This window comes from Lampetra fluviatilis, chromosome 37 (assembly GCF_964198595.1).
Source record: "Lampetra fluviatilis chromosome 37, kcLamFluv1.1, whole genome shotgun sequence".
NCBI classification, from domain to species: domain Eukaryota; kingdom Metazoa; phylum Chordata; class Hyperoartia; order Petromyzontiformes; family Petromyzontidae; genus Lampetra; species Lampetra fluviatilis.
In genome coordinates, this window is record NC_136311.1 from 7,821,843 (window position 1) to 7,839,095 (window position 17,253).

The 17,253-nt window shown below is 53.9% G+C and overlaps 1 protein-coding gene across 10 annotated transcripts in view; it reads left to right on the forward strand.

Moving 5' to 3' along the window:
- The window catches only part of LOC144945310 (rabphilin-3A-like), a 58,191-nt gene extending 41,328 nt beyond the window's left edge, over nt 1-16,863 (forward strand). For all 10 annotated transcript variants that reach the window (XM_078873734.1, XM_078873736.1, XM_078873738.1 and 7 more), the window contains 11 exons: nt 369-479; nt 1,282-1,482; nt 8,818-8,997; nt 9,525-9,604; nt 10,603-10,677; nt 11,819-11,928; nt 12,303-12,429; nt 12,986-13,149; nt 13,921-14,002; nt 15,084-15,180; nt 15,890-16,863. In XM_078873734.1, coding sequence (XP_078729860.1) covers nt 369-479; nt 1,282-1,482; nt 8,818-8,997; nt 9,525-9,604; nt 10,603-10,677; nt 11,819-11,928; nt 12,303-12,429; nt 12,986-13,149; nt 13,921-14,002; nt 15,084-15,180; nt 15,890-16,017 — 1,355 coding nt within the window. In that variant the 3' untranslated portion in view covers nt 16,018-16,863. The remainder of the gene's footprint in view (nt 1-368; nt 480-1,281; nt 1,483-8,817; nt 8,998-9,524; nt 9,605-10,602; nt 10,678-11,818; nt 11,929-12,302; nt 12,430-12,985; nt 13,150-13,920; nt 14,003-15,083; nt 15,181-15,889) is intronic.
- The last annotated feature ends 390 nt before the right edge of the window (nt 16,864-17,253 follow it).

The following is a 17,253-nucleotide window of genomic DNA, read 5'->3' on the forward strand; positions in this document are numbered from 1 at the left end:
GTACGTTGAACTTCCTTGGCAGCGTACGTAGCCAACCGTGCTGATCAGCAGACAATATCGATGAATCTGACGCGTCATTCCGCACCCACAGTTTTTATACTTTTTTTATTTTTGACTTGCTCACCTTTCCTATACTTTGCCCTCCTATCGTTGTTTGTGTCGTTTGTTGTTTTTCTAACTTTCTGACCCGCCCCCTTACTGGACATCTGTGAACAAGCTCTGTAGCTCGTCGGTGAGCGAGTGCGCGAGCGAGTGTGCGACCGTGCGAGCGCGCGAGCGAACGTATTGCGCGCCGTCCCCTCGGGTCGCCTAACGAGTGACGCTCCTTCCCCCCCCTCCTCCTTCCACCTTTGGACGTCGCGCCGCAGTGAGGATGGGCGAGAGCGACTCCGACTCGGAGCGCAACTCCAGCTCGGACGAAGACGACGCGGGGACCCGGAGGGCGCGTCACGCGGCGGGCGTCGCGCGGGCCGACTCCGGTGAGGGCCGCGGTTCCGCCGCGCGGCGCTAGCGGCCGCCCCAGCGGCAGCGGTAGCGGTAGCGGCGGCGGTAACGATGGCAAAGTAAAACCAGCCACCGTCTTCGGCAACAGCTGCGAAGGCGACATCGTCACCGTCGTCGTCGTCGTCGTGGGCTGCAGCGACAGATGCGATCGGATCACAGTCGACGGCCAATCTTCCGAACGCGAGAGCCTCCTTGTAACAAATGAGTCTTGAGATCCACGTCGGGCATTGTTCATCTTGTTGTCCTTGGCCCGCACCTCCGATTAGCGTGGTTGGCTACGTTTGGCGCAAAAGAAGTTCAACATCTTTGTCGGTTGGTCCCAAGCCATCGTTGGAAATTCCATGGCTCTGTGGCAGGGGCCTGCTGTGGTTGGTATAGACGACAACTGTTGACGGGTAACTCCAAGCATCAGTAATTCATTCTATCTACCCACAAAAATGTGACTGACGGAGTTAACCCCTACCGGGGTCGATCGAATGAGGTCTAGGGAGAGCCAGTGCCGGCAGTGTTTGCGATGATTTTTTTTTGTTGTGCAGTCATTGGTGACCCCGCGCTGAAGTGAATCGGCTCACTTCGCTTGAGAACCCGGTTCAATCACACGCAGCAGCTGCTGAAACCCGCATACGAACCCCGGGGATCTCAGCGGTTACCGGCTCCGCACTTCCCATTTTAGCGCGGTCGGAATACGTACGCCGCAAAAGACGTCCGGCATACATACGTACATTAACCGCTTGAACCGTGACCCTTGACTCCAAACTCTTGACCTTTGGTGCCCAGCGAGCAGCGACGGAGCCGGCGCGTGGCCGGCGGGGTCGGCGGGCGGCAAGCTGAAGGGCGCGCAGGGCGCGCTGGGCAGCCGGGGCAGCGTGGGCAGCAGCAGCGGCGGGGGCGGAGGAGCCGGCGGCGGGTTTGGGGGAGCGACGAGCGCCACCGAGAGCTGCCAGGGCGACGCTGCCGGCGACAGCGACGCGAGCCGGGGTTAGTGGGCGCGTGGACAGCGGCAGCGGCAGCCCCGCGTCTCTCGCGCGCGCACGCACGCACGCACGCACGACGCGAGAATGGCTGCCGCGGTACGGCGATACCACGGCATATCGGCTGGCTACGTACGGTGAGAAAGAAGTTCGGCGTACGTACATGTCGTATGAAATATATACATGTCAAAGCCCACGATACTCGCACAATCCGGTTTGTAGAATATCGTTGTGTCGCCGCTCACTAAGTACGATCGTAACCGTTGCAGATAATGGGTTATGACGTCGCTGTAGGACAACCGCAGGGTTTGCGCGGAACGTCTGTGCTACTGCTGCTACAGAGCCCGTCCGTGCAACGTTACCTCCCGGGGGGTGTAACAATCCCCCCCCCCCCTCACCACCCTGCCCTCCTCACCCTCCACAGCGATTCGGTACGAACTGTTGCCACCAAATAAACGTGGAACGTTGCCTCAACAATCTTGGCCCAACAGCCCCAACGGTTGCAACCCCACGTTTACTGGGTATTCATGTAACATAGCGGGTGCATGCATGTAGCAGGGCCTCAGCAGAGGCTGCGTGGGTCGCGTTTGACATCGACACGAAATCCAAATCGAAAACTCGTCGATTCTCGCGTTACACGGGCATGCGATCAGATGCTCGAGAATCGATGCTTTTCACTTCCGCATTGAGAATCGGCGTGCGTTTAGAGTATTTGGCTTGCGACAAATGTCCACGTGGCATAAGCCACTAAGTTGAGCCGTCATTTGCGACGGCCAGGTCGCTTCTGATAAAGAGCTACGTAGCTCAGTTGGGCCTTACCTGCTAGGATTTAGATATCACTTGATCCCTCGGGGCGTCGTTACACTGTCACACATGCCACCATAGGGGCCGTCCATAAATGACGTCACGTACCTGGGGGGGGGGGGGGGGTCAGACATTTGTGACGATGTGTGACGAGGGGGGGGGGGTTTTAGAAATGTGACGTCACATCAAAATGCGCAACTTTAAATAAATATAAACAACACGTTCTACTTAATTAAATAGACTTTTAATGTTTTCTCCTACAACATCAGAGTGCAGCGCCACATTAAATACACACTACGATGACAATAGTTTAAAGCGATTTGAAGCATGTTTTATATATGTTTTTGGGGGGGGGGGGGCAGAGCTTTGTGACGTCATATTTGAGGGGGGACCTGTTTTTTTGTGACGCCGTGTGACGAAGGGGGGGGGGGAGGTCAAAAATCGTCCAAAATCGCGTGACGTCATTTATAGCCAAATCCAACCGAGGCAAGGCAGGTCAATGCTTTTTGGAATGGTGGCTTCGTAAGCAAAAAAAACCTAACGAACGCTCGCAACTGTGTAGTAACGTTTCACTGTAAAGCGCCAAAGAGTGTCTTTATAAATTGTTCCGTCAACTGCCTCAGCCGAAGGGCGAATCGAGCGGTTCCGACTTTGGTCTTCGTAGTAGAAATAGTAAAGCGCGCAGTGTGTTTACAGCGGCAGGTGCTGCGTTATTTTACAGTCGTTTCGTTTTTAAAAGTTTTAAAACATAGCGATCCTCGTGTGCCGGTGTTTTCGCCCACGCGGGTTTCAGTGGCCAGACTTGCCGCAAAAGCCAAAAAAAGACCAAATGGAACAGTCAGGGAACGTGCGCTGTAGCTCGCCCTCCGACGTGCGTTTTATGTCGGGCCCGTCGCCGCGTGTCGTTCAGCGCGACGTCCGACGTTTCGCTGCGGCCCACAATGGACGTCGGAGGGGCTAGCTGCAGCGCAACCGCACGGGCCTAGCGAGAGAATAGAACGCCCGCCCCGTAGGTTTTGAAGCCGAGCGGCGTTTCGCGTTTCAGTTGCGGCGTTTCATCGTTCATCATGATCGGCCATTAGCTCTGTCCACTGCTGGATGAAGGCCTTCCCCAAGTCGTGGCCATCCATCACAGTCCCGCGATGCATCTAGCTCCGTAAACAAAGATGGCGGCGCGGGTCTGGTGACGGCGCGTCGAGTTAGTTTTCGTTTTGGTTTGAGCAAAGTGTTTGTTTGGTACTTTGGTGGTTTTTCTTTTTTCTTTTTCGCTCGAGTTTCCAAACGCTGTCTATGCACAGAAAGAACACTCCTCCTCGGGCTCGATCCACCTCTTCTCGCAGGGACGTCTACCGTAACACCGCCCTGCACGCATCGTCTCTCTCTCTCTCTGCCCGCGTTGATGATTTCGTCGTTGTGTGTTTTAATTTGCGCGCGCCGCAAATGCGCTGCTGGGCGGTGGGGGGGGGGACCCTGGCTCCGAAATGATTTATTTGGCCAAAAATAACAACGGGAGAGGGTTGTTTGTGCATTCTGGATTTGAGATAGCTCACGGTAAAGCCATGCTCCTCGCAGCCACATTGGATTCCACGTTGATTCTTCATAATTCACCCGTTGGCCATCCGCTTTGCCTGCCTTACCTCTCAGAGGCGCGGGGCCTAGGAACAAATCACCCGGCCTGTGACCAATCTCATCAGAAGCTGGAAAGCTGAGCGGGGCTGAGGCCTCGATGTAGCGCTCCAATGGGTGGCCAGTCCATGCATAGAAAAGTTGCTGTGCTCCTTGCCCTCACCAACCCAGCACTAACCGCCACGGTGAAGTATGGTTAAGTACCCCCCCCCCCACCCCCTCCCTCCACGAGCCGCCAAGGCGTGGGAAGATTTCGTGTTCGGAAGCGGATTTACAACAAAAAACCCCGACGTATCTAGGACCGATTGGCGCTCTCCGTGGGGGGTTATGGAGTTGTTGTTTTTTACCAGGACATTCCCTCCCACCCCTACCCCCAGCGCGTCTTCTCTGCGCGCGCAAACGCTGGCTGCTGCACGGCCTTGCCTTCTTCATTCTCACTGCCTTAATAACAACGCCAACAACAATAATAATCCTAATCCTTGATGATGCCATTGATAGACTGGTTGGAAAATTGCCGTCTCTCGCCTGCCCTTGTTTGCTATCGCGTTGATTTCGCACGAGCGTGCGCTCTCTGTGTGCCGCTGCCAATGTGAATCGCGAGCCATCGCCACGCTCCTAACACGGTGAGGGCTTCACAAACTCGAGTCCTCATGGCCCAGCCACCACGCTACATCTTTCCGCATTTACCAACTTACTCCCCGCGCGCTCCCCCCCCCGCACTCAAATGAACTCGTCTCACGCTGCCACGGTGCCCGATGATTGTTCAAACGCGTCTAAATGTGGTGCGCGCTAACCAATTAACGTTGCGTTGGGTGCGCACGCAGACACACATGGACACGTGTTTAGATGTTTATACATCCATGTTGGGCTTCTTTTGCACTCTACGTAGCCATCCGTGATAATCGGAGGTGCGGGGGGAGGACAACAAGCTAAACACAAAAGGCTGTTCTAAATCAAATGAGTTTTTTAGTCTGGATTTTTTAAAAAGTGCATATAGCTCCCGTGGCTTCCTGATATGGGAAGGAAGAGCGTTCCAGACTGCCGCAGAAGCGACCGACTGCACGCGGAGATCTCAAATCTTAATTGGCATTGGCTCTGTGGACGCAGAGAAGAGCGTTTAATTGCTCGGCGTGTCACGTGGGACGAGTTTAACAACGATCGGGCGCGTGCGGCAGCGTGGAACGGGTTTAAGCGGCGCACTATTTGAATGTGCGAGGAGTAGATTTGGATAACGCGGAAAAGACGCAGCGCAGCGACGGCGGTGGGCCCGCGAGGACTGGAGTTTGAGAAACCCTGCGAGACTAACCGCTTGCCCCGCCGTCGATTTGTGTCGACGAGGAGATTTATTTTTTTTAATGTAGCGACGAGAATCGCTTCAACGATGGCCACGAGCGGCCCGCCGAAGGCCCAACCGCCCGCAGCCACTGACCGCGACGACGAGACGGGTCGCGACCGAAGACACAGGCCGAGATAATTTTTCACGCAATAACACGACAACTTGACACTCGTCAAAAACAACACCTCGATTTAAAGCTTTCGTGACTGCAGGGATTCATCTGCTTGGTTCTTTCGGTAAAGTCACGTAGAAGGGAAGTAATAAAATAATAAAAATAAAACATAATAAAATAATTCTCACGACGTTTCGGCCACAACGCAAGCGGCCGTCCTCAGGTGAAGACCAGGTCTGTCGGGGAGACAGACGCTGTCTCCCCGACCGAAACGTCGTGAGAATTATTTTATTATGTTTTATTTTTATTATTTTATTACTTCCCTTCTACGTGACTTTACCGAAAGAACCAAGAAGAAAAAACAACACTGTGCGTGCGTGTTTGTGGTGGGGGGGGGCCTTAGAATAAAATCGCCGACTTTCGGGTAACAAGTCCCCCTCTTCGTAAACATTGAGGGCCAAGCGCTGCCAGGAAAGTACACGACCACAATTTGATTCGAAAGATAGCGCCCACTGAGATTATTAACCATTTTTAAAAGGCGAACTGGCGTGATGATGGCTCATCGAAGTGGCATTATATCGTCAAATGTGGGTTATCTAAATGCATGTTTCGAAACGGCGATTTTTATATAAATATATCATTTTGTTTCGTTAAAGGCCACAATGTTGTTATGGATGGACGTGTTTTTATTATTATCAACTGTGCTTTGTGCACCACTGCCAATGCAGCAAAGATCACGCAGCATCGTCATCGCCATCGCCAAATGATTTAATTATCGAGATGATTCCGTTGTGGCGAGGAAGACCAAAAATAGCCATCGACTATTCCTGTAAATAAACATTTACCGAGTTTCACCGATTTAGTTGAGCTAATAATATAAGATGGTTGTAGGAATTGCTGCCTCAGGCGTTCTTCGTTTTAAAGGCCCCCCCAGGCCACTGTCGGCCCCTGGTGGCCTTTTATTAAACCCCCAAATGGTTCCAAATGTTATGGCGGTCCTCAAATTGATGATGTCTTATAGGCGAAAGTGCCCCCCCCCACCACCACCACCACCACCTAAGATAATTATTAGTGAAGAAAACTTGCTCGGGTCGCGACCGCACTCTCGGTAGGGAACGACAACAGCAGCAAAACCACGCGCGAAAAATACCACCGACAGAAACACAACAGCCGGGTAACTGACTGACCCGTCGCTCGCTGCTGAACGTCTGTGAGAAAAAAAAAAAATAAAGAGCTTCGCGGCTCATCGGATTTCTCCAGAATGAATAAAGATTCAGATTTTGACCTGAAGATTCAAATTGAAAGAATGAACGCCGCGTCTCTGTGCTTTCTCTCTCTGTGTCACTAACGGCCCTTGCATTTGCTCTCTCGCTGGCTCCTCTCTTTGGTGGCTTGTGTTCGGTTCATGCCTTTCCAATAAAAACTTCTTCCCCCAACTCGGAAATCCCCGCATGCGTGTTCTGGATTTGTGTGCGCGCCTCACTTTCGCTTGTGTCTCGCTACGCGGTTGGCTTCATGGGTTGCGGAGGGGGAGGGCGGGCGGGCGGTGAGCAGCGCTCCAGATAATCTGCGCAATCTCTCGGATTTATTGGGTGCCGTGGTGGCTACAGATGTTAACTACCTCGCCTGGTATACAGCAGGTCGTGGGCTCGATCCCGACCCTGACGCCTGCTGTATATTCGGAGTTTGCATGTGTCTTTCTCTCTCATCATCACAGTGGCTATGAGATGTTAACTACCTCGCCTGGTATACAGGAGGTGGTTCGGTGTCGATCCCGACCCCCGACGCCTGCTGTATACTTGGAGTTTGGATGTTCTCCCCGTGGTCGTGTGGATTTTTTTCTCTGGGCTCCTCCAGTTTTTCCCTCCACATTGCTATAAAGTTCCACACGATGATGATGATGATGAGCCAACTTCGTTGAGCTATCATTTGTGGCCAGATCGCTTCTGAAAATGAAGCTAATAGCTCTGTGCGCTTTACCTGGTAACATAAAAAAAATTGTTTCGTTTTATTCGTATCGTTTGTTCAAAGTCATTTGTTTACCTTTTGCTATACTTTGCACTCCTATCGTGTTTTTGTACTGTTTTTTGGTGTAACGTTCTGACCCCGTGCCCCTACTGGACATCTCCGACTGGCACGATTGGCTGCGTACGGCGCGAAAGAAGTCCAACACACACGCACGCGTACGTGCAAAAGAGCGTTATAGCTCATCGGATTCCCTCGGCAGCAGGTTTAGGACTTCACTCCAGTTATATTTATGAAGCAAGGCCGTAGCCATGGAATCAACATTCGGGGGGACCAAAAATCTTCCAGGGGGTCCCAACCCAGAAAAATATCTAAATTAGAAAACTCATTTCCTGCCTAAAATTATTTCAAAATTCACTACCACATGGGATGGACTTTTTATTTTATTTTTTACAATAATGTCTAATAGTGTATTCTATTACATTGCTCTGTTTTAACTTTTTTTTACCATTTCTCGTTTCATTGTATGTAATGGCAGAGATTAGGGATTAATAAAGTCCAACCATAATCATATAAACAGAAATTGATGCATTGATTTATATGAAGACCAGATATTGTGGCCAAGGTTTAACACATTGTTTTTTTTATTTACATAGCATAGCAATTATTACTTTTTGATATTTTCATAGCATTATATTGGGGGGGACATTTTGAGCATATTTGAATATTGGGGGGGGGGGAATGTGCCCCCCCCCAATATATATTATAATTACGGCCTTGTTATAAAGCATCAAAGTTCCCCGTGTAGTCTCAACAGACTGTTGGGGTGGGTGCTGTTCACGATTAGTACCTGTGAAGGCCCACACGGCACGCGAGGGGGTGGGTGGCCTTCGTCTCCGCAGTGGCGATGTTTACACACCGCACCAGGTACTCATTTGAGGCCGAGTTGACCTAGGGGAGGCTCAGGACCGTTTCAAACAATCGTCACTGGCGTTGGCCGTGAGCGGGTTCGTAGCGCAGCGTAGCGCTAACAGCCGCACTACATACTCACCGTGGTCAGGTGCGGACTGCACAACTCCCTTAGATTCTGGCAGAAGGACGGAAGCGATGCCAAGAAAATAAACTGAGAAACGGGGGGCAAATGGTTCAGGAGCGGTGAGGATGGAGCGGAAGAGGTGGCTACATCAGGACCCTGCTGCTGCACGGAGGAGCGGCGTCCGTTTTCACAGCGGCGGCCGTGATAGGGGAGTGATTCAGGGTGGGGGTAGCCCTCACACACAGGTCATGTGGTTTAGGGGAGGCTCGCGCTGATATGGATACAGAGATGTCTCACAAGACCACGATGGAGACTTACGGTCCCAGTACCGAAGCGGACGAGGTCTCGTTAGTTCAAACCAGGGCATCCCGGTGCTTCGGCGTTTGCGCGACGGTGTGGTGGTGGCGACAGCCGGCGTGACGTGGCTCGCGCTGTGGGGTGCGGGGGGGGCGGTGGTTTGCAGAGGGGTCCCTGCGCTCGCGTCTCTCCCTCGCCCCCTCTGACACCTCGTCGTCACTGGCCACCTCGTCGCACGCCGACGACGACGTCGACCGCGCCTTCTCCGCCTTCGCCGCCACCACCGCCGCCGCGACACCGTCACAGCAGCAGCAGCAGGCTGACCCAAACGACTCGGACGATGCCAGTGAGTCTCGGCCTTCCCGATCGTCCGCCCTCCCTCCTTTCCGTTCCGCTCTCTCTCTCGGTTTCCCTCTATTACAATCTGTGTCCCCCTCTCAGTACTCCTCTCCCGCTGTCCTTACATCTGTCTGCTTCCCTCTCTTCTCCCCTCTTCCTTCTCTGCTCTCATCTCTGTGTCCCCGATCTGTGTTCAAATCTCCCTCCGTCTCCGTCCCTGTGTGCCCCTGTCTCTCCACTCCTCCTCTCCTCCGTTCCTCTCTCTGTGTTTCTGCCTCTGTTCTCTCCTGTTCTCATCTCTCTATTCCCCCCCTCCCCGTTCCCCCCTCTCGCCGCCGTTCCCCCGACCCTCGCAGCACCACCGCCCCCGCTGCCCGGTCTACCGATCCGTCGTCTCCGTGTGAGCGGAGGGGTTTGGTGAGCGAGGGAACTGTGGCCGTGGGGGGGGGGGGGGGGCCTGCGGGAAGTCGGGAGGTTTTGTGACGCTGGCGGCGCGTCGCGTTTCCGCCGCTGAACGTTCCGCTCTCTCCGCAGCGACGCTCGGCTGCCTCGAGTTCAGTCTCCTCTACGACCAGACCGGCAACATGCTGCACTGCACGCTGCTCCGTGCCAGGGTAGGTGCACCTCCGCGGCCCCCACCCCCCTCCATCGGCGTTCCTTGTCTGCTCGCGGTGCACGTGGCTATCGAGTGAGTGGTGAAGGCGGTGCAACTGCACCGCAGCCTCTGGGCTACATTGACGGGGGTGGGGAGCGAGGGGGCATTTAATTCCTTGCAACAGTCGTCCATGAGTCCAAATCAGATATTTAACTTATCGGCACCACTTGAGGTGGCAATGCGTGGATGGTTCCAAATTCTCTGTGCGGCCAGCAACAGCGAATCGTGCATTAACCATTTGATTTGGGGTTATCGAATCGTTAACTCGTACGAGCCATGTCAATAAACCAGTACGTACTGCGTAAGTTGCGCTACACAAGGTGGTACCAAATTCGGCCCATGGACTTACAGGGGCGCCACAGTGACGAGATGTTAACTACTTCGCCCGGTATACAGGAGGTTGTGGGTTTGACCCCAACGCCTGCTGTGTATTTGGAGTTTACATGTTCTTTCTGTTGCCAGGTCGCTTCTGAAACAGCTCAGTGGGCTTTACCTCGTAAAATAAAATAAAAATAGTTTAGTTTACAGGGCCCAGGACACCCGCACTGCGCCACTGACTCTGCCTCTACACACTGGGCGACCACCATTTAGAAACGGGCTAAATGACTCGAAGCATTTGAGTACAAAATTGCCGCGTTTTCATTCCTACGTTACGTCCAAGAGCTTGTCCCTACACAGGCCTCCTCGTGCACACGCAACGTTGCTCCAACCGTTGTAACCCCACGCCGACGTCGGCCCAACGTTTTGAACGTTCACCGAGCTTTTGTCAATCCCACTGCAGGATGAGGGCCCTCCCCATGCCGCGGTGAGGGGTCAATTTGCCCGTCCTCTGTCACGGGGTGACGATCAGCGCGGGTGGGAAAAGGCGCGGGGAGCATAGAAGGGCAGTACAACAATGGATTTTGCTGCATGGCCCTCGGCTCTCAACAATAAAGTTGCCCCCCCCCCCCGCCGCAGGGTCTAAAGAGGAGCCACTCAGGGGGGCACGCGGACCCCTACGTCAAGCTGCACCTCATGCCCGGAGCCAGCAAGGTGAGCCGTAGCCCCCCCCCCCCCACCAGTTCCCCCGCCCCCCCCCCCACCACCACCACGGCGCTGCTGCCCCTAATACTGTTGAACACGAAGTAGACTTTCGCGACCAATATTATCCGTAACAAAGGGTTTTTATTTAAAATTTTTGGGTTAGATCGCGTCAATATAGATGTGTCGTTGAACCCGCCACCACCCAATTGGTAAAGGGTTTATATCGCGTGAACAAAACGTGCCGATTAGTTACTACTCCGGCGTGCACCCGGTGCGTTGGAGAGTGAACTCACAACATTCACAGTCCGAGTGCGGCATTTCGCTGGTGATGACATCGGCCCGCTTCATCGGGCGTATTCGCCAGAATTGTGAAGAAGTCTTCCTGTTTCGGTCTTTATCCTGTATTTGAGTATTTAAGACCGAAACACTCGTGCAGCATTTGTTCCACCTAGTCCCTGACATTCGGTAATATTCTCTCCGCTTCTAAGTATTTGTGACCATTCATAGTTTTTTTTATTTTATACCAAAAAGGTGATGTTTTTTTCACCTGTTACGAATTGTTGTTGTCGTTGTTTAATCAAGTTGGCCAAACGTCTTAATATAGGATCACAGAGCTTGGGGAAATTGTTGGCACTGGAAAGTGCCGGCTCTGGTCGCTGTCCGGCTCGTCTGCGATGTCCCCCCGCCCCTCTGAACCTCCGCATTACAAAGTCTGCTACAGCAGCGTTGCGAGACGCCGCAGGAATGAACGACAATGACATTTGTAGGAATGCAACGTTAAGCGTCGCGTGGCATCACCGCCGTCCTTACCCGACGGGGTCGCGGCTTGCTGGTGCTGCTGTGGCCGTGAAGACAGATGCCTGGCTGGTGGTCTCTCCCTCACTCTCTCTCTCTCTCCCTGCCTTTCTCTCCCTCACTCCTCTCTCTCCCTCACCTACCTCTCTAAAACTAAACTATTTTTTTTTTGCCAGGTCAAGCCGCCAACTGAGCGATTTAGCTCTTTTTTCCACGCAGCAGCCTGGCCACAAATGATAGCTCAACCAAGTGGCTTATCGCACGTTGATTCTGAACGTGGAGGGAAACACCAAAGAGGGTGGCCCTTCCTGCCTGTCCGCATAGTGGATGTGTGCGGTGTGTGCTCCCCTCTCAGGCGAATAAGCTTCGCTCCAAGACGGTGAAGCACACGCTGAACCCCGAGTGGAACGAGCGCCTCACGTACCACGGCATCACGGACGAGGACATCTTGAAAAAAACCTTACAGTACGCACGCGCGCACGCACCAGCGCGCATCGTCACTCGCAAATGACTGAAGATCCCACCCCTGTGTAGCCTCTGTCAGACTGTTGGGGGGTCAAGTGCTGTTGAGCAGTGGAACTACAAAGGGGCAGCACATTATAATTGTATTGTGACATTTAGAAACACTTCATCTAGCAGTGGATAGACCAAGGGGGGGCTGTAATATAATTCCAATAATTTCGACACAAATGTTGATAAACCTCTTTTTCTTCCAATCGTAGTTCGTGGTCACCCCCCCCCACCCTCCCTCGACACAGTCGCCGACCGAGGCGGTTATTCACCATCGCGGTTCGTTTTTCTTTTGTCTTCCCGATTCTCTGCGGCCTTCCTGTGGCCAGGGTCTCGGTGTTCGACCAGGATCGGATCGGTCACAACGAGTTCATTGGCGAGACGCGCGTCGCCCTTCGCCGGCTCAGCCCCCAGCAGGCAAAGAGCTACAACGTGTGCCTGGAGAAGCGGCTGCCCGTGAGTGCCGCCCCTCTCCCTGCCTGACGCCTCCGGGGTTCGATCGCCACTCTCCTCGTTCTTCCTTCACGTTCGCCGGCGAGCAGTCACTTTAGACGCGTTTCGTTTTTTAACACGTAGGGCTCTTTGCAGCCAGCGTTACGATTCGTAATTGATTTTGTTGGAGGGGGGGGGGGTGGCCACGTAAAGTGATCTGGCCCAATTTGTGTCGCTAAAAACCTTTAGAAACGGTACCTACCCAGACCTCTGAAAGTGCTTCATTTCAATAGTATTGACTCGGATCAAGCAAAACTCTGGACCGGTTTTGTCCCCGTCTCCGTTTGAATCGATGCTGGTGAAATTGCCAGATGCTATAGGCAAGGACCCTCTGTTTAAGACATTGGCCTTAATTCGATTCGCACGGTTGGCTATGTACGGCGCGAAAGAAGTTCAACATACGCACATAACGCTTAATAATGGTGATATCATCTCCATTGTACGACTGAGAATCTAACGCGTGTTGGAAAGCCGTCGCAGAATCCTTGCGCGCTTGTTTCCCTTCCTCGTTTCCCCGCAGACGGAGCGGGAGGCGGGGGAGCGGGGAGCGCAGCGGGAGCGCGGCCGCGTGCTGCTCGCGCTGCTCTACAGCAGCCAGCGCGGCGGCCTCGTCGTGTCCGTGATGCGCTGCGCTCACCTCGCCTCCATGGACTCCAACGGCTACTCGGACCCCTTCGTCAAGATGTGAGCAACCCGCCCCGTCACCCCGTGTCGTCTCCCCGTGTCGTCTCCCCGTGTCTCCCACGCCCGCCTCCCCGTGTCTCTCCGTGTCTCTCCGTGTCTCCGCGTGTCTCCCACGCCCGCCAACCCGTGTCTCTCCGTGTCTCTCCGTGTCTCCGCGTGTCTCCCACGCCCGCCTCCCAGTGTCTCTCCGTGTCTCCCACGCCCGCCTCCCCGTGTCTCTCCGTGTCTCCGCGTGTCTCCCACGCCCGCCTCCCCGTCACCCCGTGTCGTCTCCCCGTGTCTCCCACGCCCGCCTCCCCGTGTCTCTCCGTGTCTCCGCGTGTCTCCCACGCCCGCCTCCCCGTCACCCCGTGTCGTCTCCCCGTGTCTCCCACGCCCGCCTCCCCGTGTCTCTCCGTGTCTCCACGTGTCTCCCACACCCACCCCATCACCCTGTGTCTCCCACCCCTAATGTGAGCTCTCACCCCGTCGCCGACTTTTCATCCCCGTGTCTCCCACACTCGCAACGTCTCCCAGTCACCTGGCTTCACCAGTCGTCATTTAAGACGAAAGATTTGCATGAACAGGGCCATTGCCTTAATGCCTCGGCAACTTGAGGCGCCTTACATCTCATCTCAACCGTACGCCAGCCTAGCCAAGAGGGGACTCCCATTGGCAGCTGTCCCTGTGCCGCACACTTTGTGCCCACCGCTCCTCACGCGAGCCGCCCGCTTACACCCCGGTGTGCCGTCCCCCCCCCCCCCCCTCCCCGCGTGTTGTTCCACGAAACAGACAGCTGAACCCCGACTCTGGGAAGAAGTTCAGATTCAAGACCGCGGTGAAAAAGAAGTGCCTCAACCCCGAATTTAACGAGGTGAGGACCTCCCCAACAGGTTACGTAATCTCGTGCGTCTCACAAAACGAAGTCACGGGACGCGAGGTGCTGCTGCCTGGTCTGGAGCGGTGGACGAACGAAGCGGCCGTTCTCTGGCGACGACCAGGTGACCAGGTGACCAGGTGACGGGTGCGCTGCTGCTGCTGCCTGCCTGCCAGAGTTCTGAATGAACATCACCTTGTGACGCGGCGATTGCATTGTCACGTACAGATTCAGTCCGTGCACACAGAGTGCCGGGTAACTTGTATACAATACGGCACATGGCGCAACATGAAATGTGGAAATCTTGTCGACGGGTCACAGGACAGACCCAGGTGCCGTGGGTTGACCGACAGAGATGACTGTGCTCCCTACGGTGCCAGCTTGCCGTGCTTTAGCCGGCCCGCCGCTCCGCTCGTTGTTGCGAGCGTCACTCCTCTGCCCCTCCGTTGTTGCCGTAGGGCGACCGCCTCACCGACTGCCCAGTAGCGTCCTTCACGAGCCTTCCTCCTTCACATCGGGCAAATCTTGAGAGGCCACGAATAGAAACTCGTGCTATAAGAATCGTTTGTACCCTTTCTGGCAATAAAACAGGTGTTAAGATGTTAAAACACGAAACAGAAACATTTAGAATCAACATAGGAATGATGTAGCTGCTCAAGATGTAGCTACTCATCCCGAGCTCTCAATGTCCTGATGGTGCATTGCCCTTGTGCTGTTCGCCTTTTGGCGTCCTCTGGTCTAACACTGTTTGAGACGAGGCTCAAAGAAAACTGTCTCTGGTGTGTGGATCAATCAGTTTCAAAGACAATACACATACTACCATAGCATGTGTTTTTTTGTTTGCATGTTCGCCACAAGTATATGTGGTTAATGCAGACATGATTCCTTGCAAAATGTTTGTTTGATGTTGTAATATCGTAAACACCTGTTTTAGTGCCAGAAAGGGTAAAACCTATTCTGATATTGATACTGGCAAGGGAGGTCCCATGAAGAATGCCATGCGCTCACATGTCCCCTCCCGCTGCCAGGAGTAACCCTTCCCCGCCTACCTGACCCAAGCCCTTCCCGTAACCCACAGGAATTCTTCTTCGCCCTCCGGCAGAACGAGCTCGCCGGCAAGAGCCTGGAGGTCGCCGTGTGGGACTACGACCTCGGCAAGTCCAACGACTTCATCGGTGAGGGTCGGGAGAGAGACAGAAGTGAAGGGGGGAGCACGGCGGGTGTTTGATGTCGGTCGGAGTGATGGCCCCGCTTGTGTTGTCACACAGGTGGCCGGTGGAAAATATCGAGCACGTTCATTCGCTCGCAAACTCCCTCGCCCTTTCCGCTCACTCACCAATTCCCAAGTTAATTCCTCATCCACTCCACCCACACCAACTCCGTTCTACCCTCTCACTCACTCATTCAACCCGTTCACATGAACCAACTCACCTACTCCGCTCTCACTCATTCACCCCCCTTAACACCATCTCACAAGCCCAACAACAACAGCCGCCATTCGCAACTAAGTGACGGTGACGTCACCACGGCGCCTGTGCCAGGCGCGGTGCACTTTTGAGGCCGCGTAAAGTATTTAAGTCTCGCTGGCAGGTGACGGGACAGACCCAGTTGCCATTGGTTGACGAGCAGATGCACCAGCTGTGCCCTCTACAGTCCCAACTAGCTGAATTTTAGCCACCCGGCACTCCACTCGTTGTTGTGACCGTCGCTCCTCTGCCCTCAGTTGTTGTTGGAGGGCGGACTGCCTCCCGAATGCCCAGTAGCGTCCTTCACTCACCCCGTCACGTGCTCGAGCACTCACCCCGTCACGTGCCCGAGCACTCACCCACCCCGAACGCCGTCTGAGCCGATGTTCCGTTGCCACGGTTCCCCCTCCCACCGCAGGCTCCGTGGAGCTGGGAGCGAAGGCATCGGGAGAAGCGCTCAAGCACTGGTACGAGTGCCTCAAGTACCCGGACAAGCGGGTGGAGCGCTGGCACATGCTGGGTGACGCAGCACCCTACAAGCACTAGCACGTCTGCCAGCCCCCCCCCTCCCCCCACTCTTCAGAGCCAGAATTCGGCTTCCTTGAAGCTGCCGCCAACGCTTGGAAAATGTCGGCGGTGCAAGCGCACGGGGGCTTCATTTCTCGCCGGATATTTTCTGGGTGACCGTTATAAGATGGCAGTCGTTGTCAGGTGGCTGCTAGTTGGCCAAAGTCATAACAAGAGGTACACTGGATGTGGTGTGCCAGGTGCGAAAATATTTTACAGGTCACCGACCCGAGACCGACGCAGTTCAGATTAAACCTCCGATTGAGATTCAGCACTTACGAATGCATTGAGGGGGGGGGGGTGCAGAGATTTGTGGAACTCCCAAACCCGCCCATGTGTCTCAAGTATTCTGCATATGTTAATATTTTCTTATTTTCGACTGACAAATTCTCCAACGTGACTTTCCACCAACACCATCTCATGACTAAGTAACCATAACCCCTACATCACAACCCACCGGGGCAGTCGGGAGCAACCAGCTCCAAATCCAGATTCATGAACAGATTAAAATATCGTTGCTGTGGGGTAAATTACAGACACCCCTACACAGTGACAAAATTCATGACTGTGCCACCACCCACCCAAAGGACCTGCTGGTTTAAATTGTGCCCAGAGGTTTGTAGTTTCCTTCTTACCACCAGTAGCAAGGGAACCACACGCAGGGCTTGACCACAACCGTATTGTTCTGCACAATGCAGAACCGCAATCTAACCTATACAGTTTTCGCAGCCAATATATGCGACATTTACATTTTGCAGTACGGGTGGGGTGCATGTTATACCATCATTTGTAACCGTTTGATCCACAATAAAGCTTACTTTGAAACATCTGTTTCCGATGTCCAGTGTTGGTGTTGTGGTCTTGTGACCTTCACGACCCCCATGACATGGGGAGGCCTTCATCCAGCAGTGGATTGGAAAAGGGACGTACGTGGTAGGGTTTACCATCGGGGCGGCTTGACATGACATTCACATCCTGCAAGGTTAGGATGCTGTTGTGACCAAACACCAACACCAGCCACTTTACGGTGTTCAAATAATATCCATGCTCCCCACCTTTACGGAACAGCATGATGAAGTATGGACTAAATGTTCCGTGTTTATTCATACTAGAGGAATCCGATGAGCTCCAGCTCTTTCTCACAGATGTCCAGTATGCTCCACAGGGGGGAGGGGGGGGGAGGCCCTCATCCAACAGTAGATTCACTTGACTAAA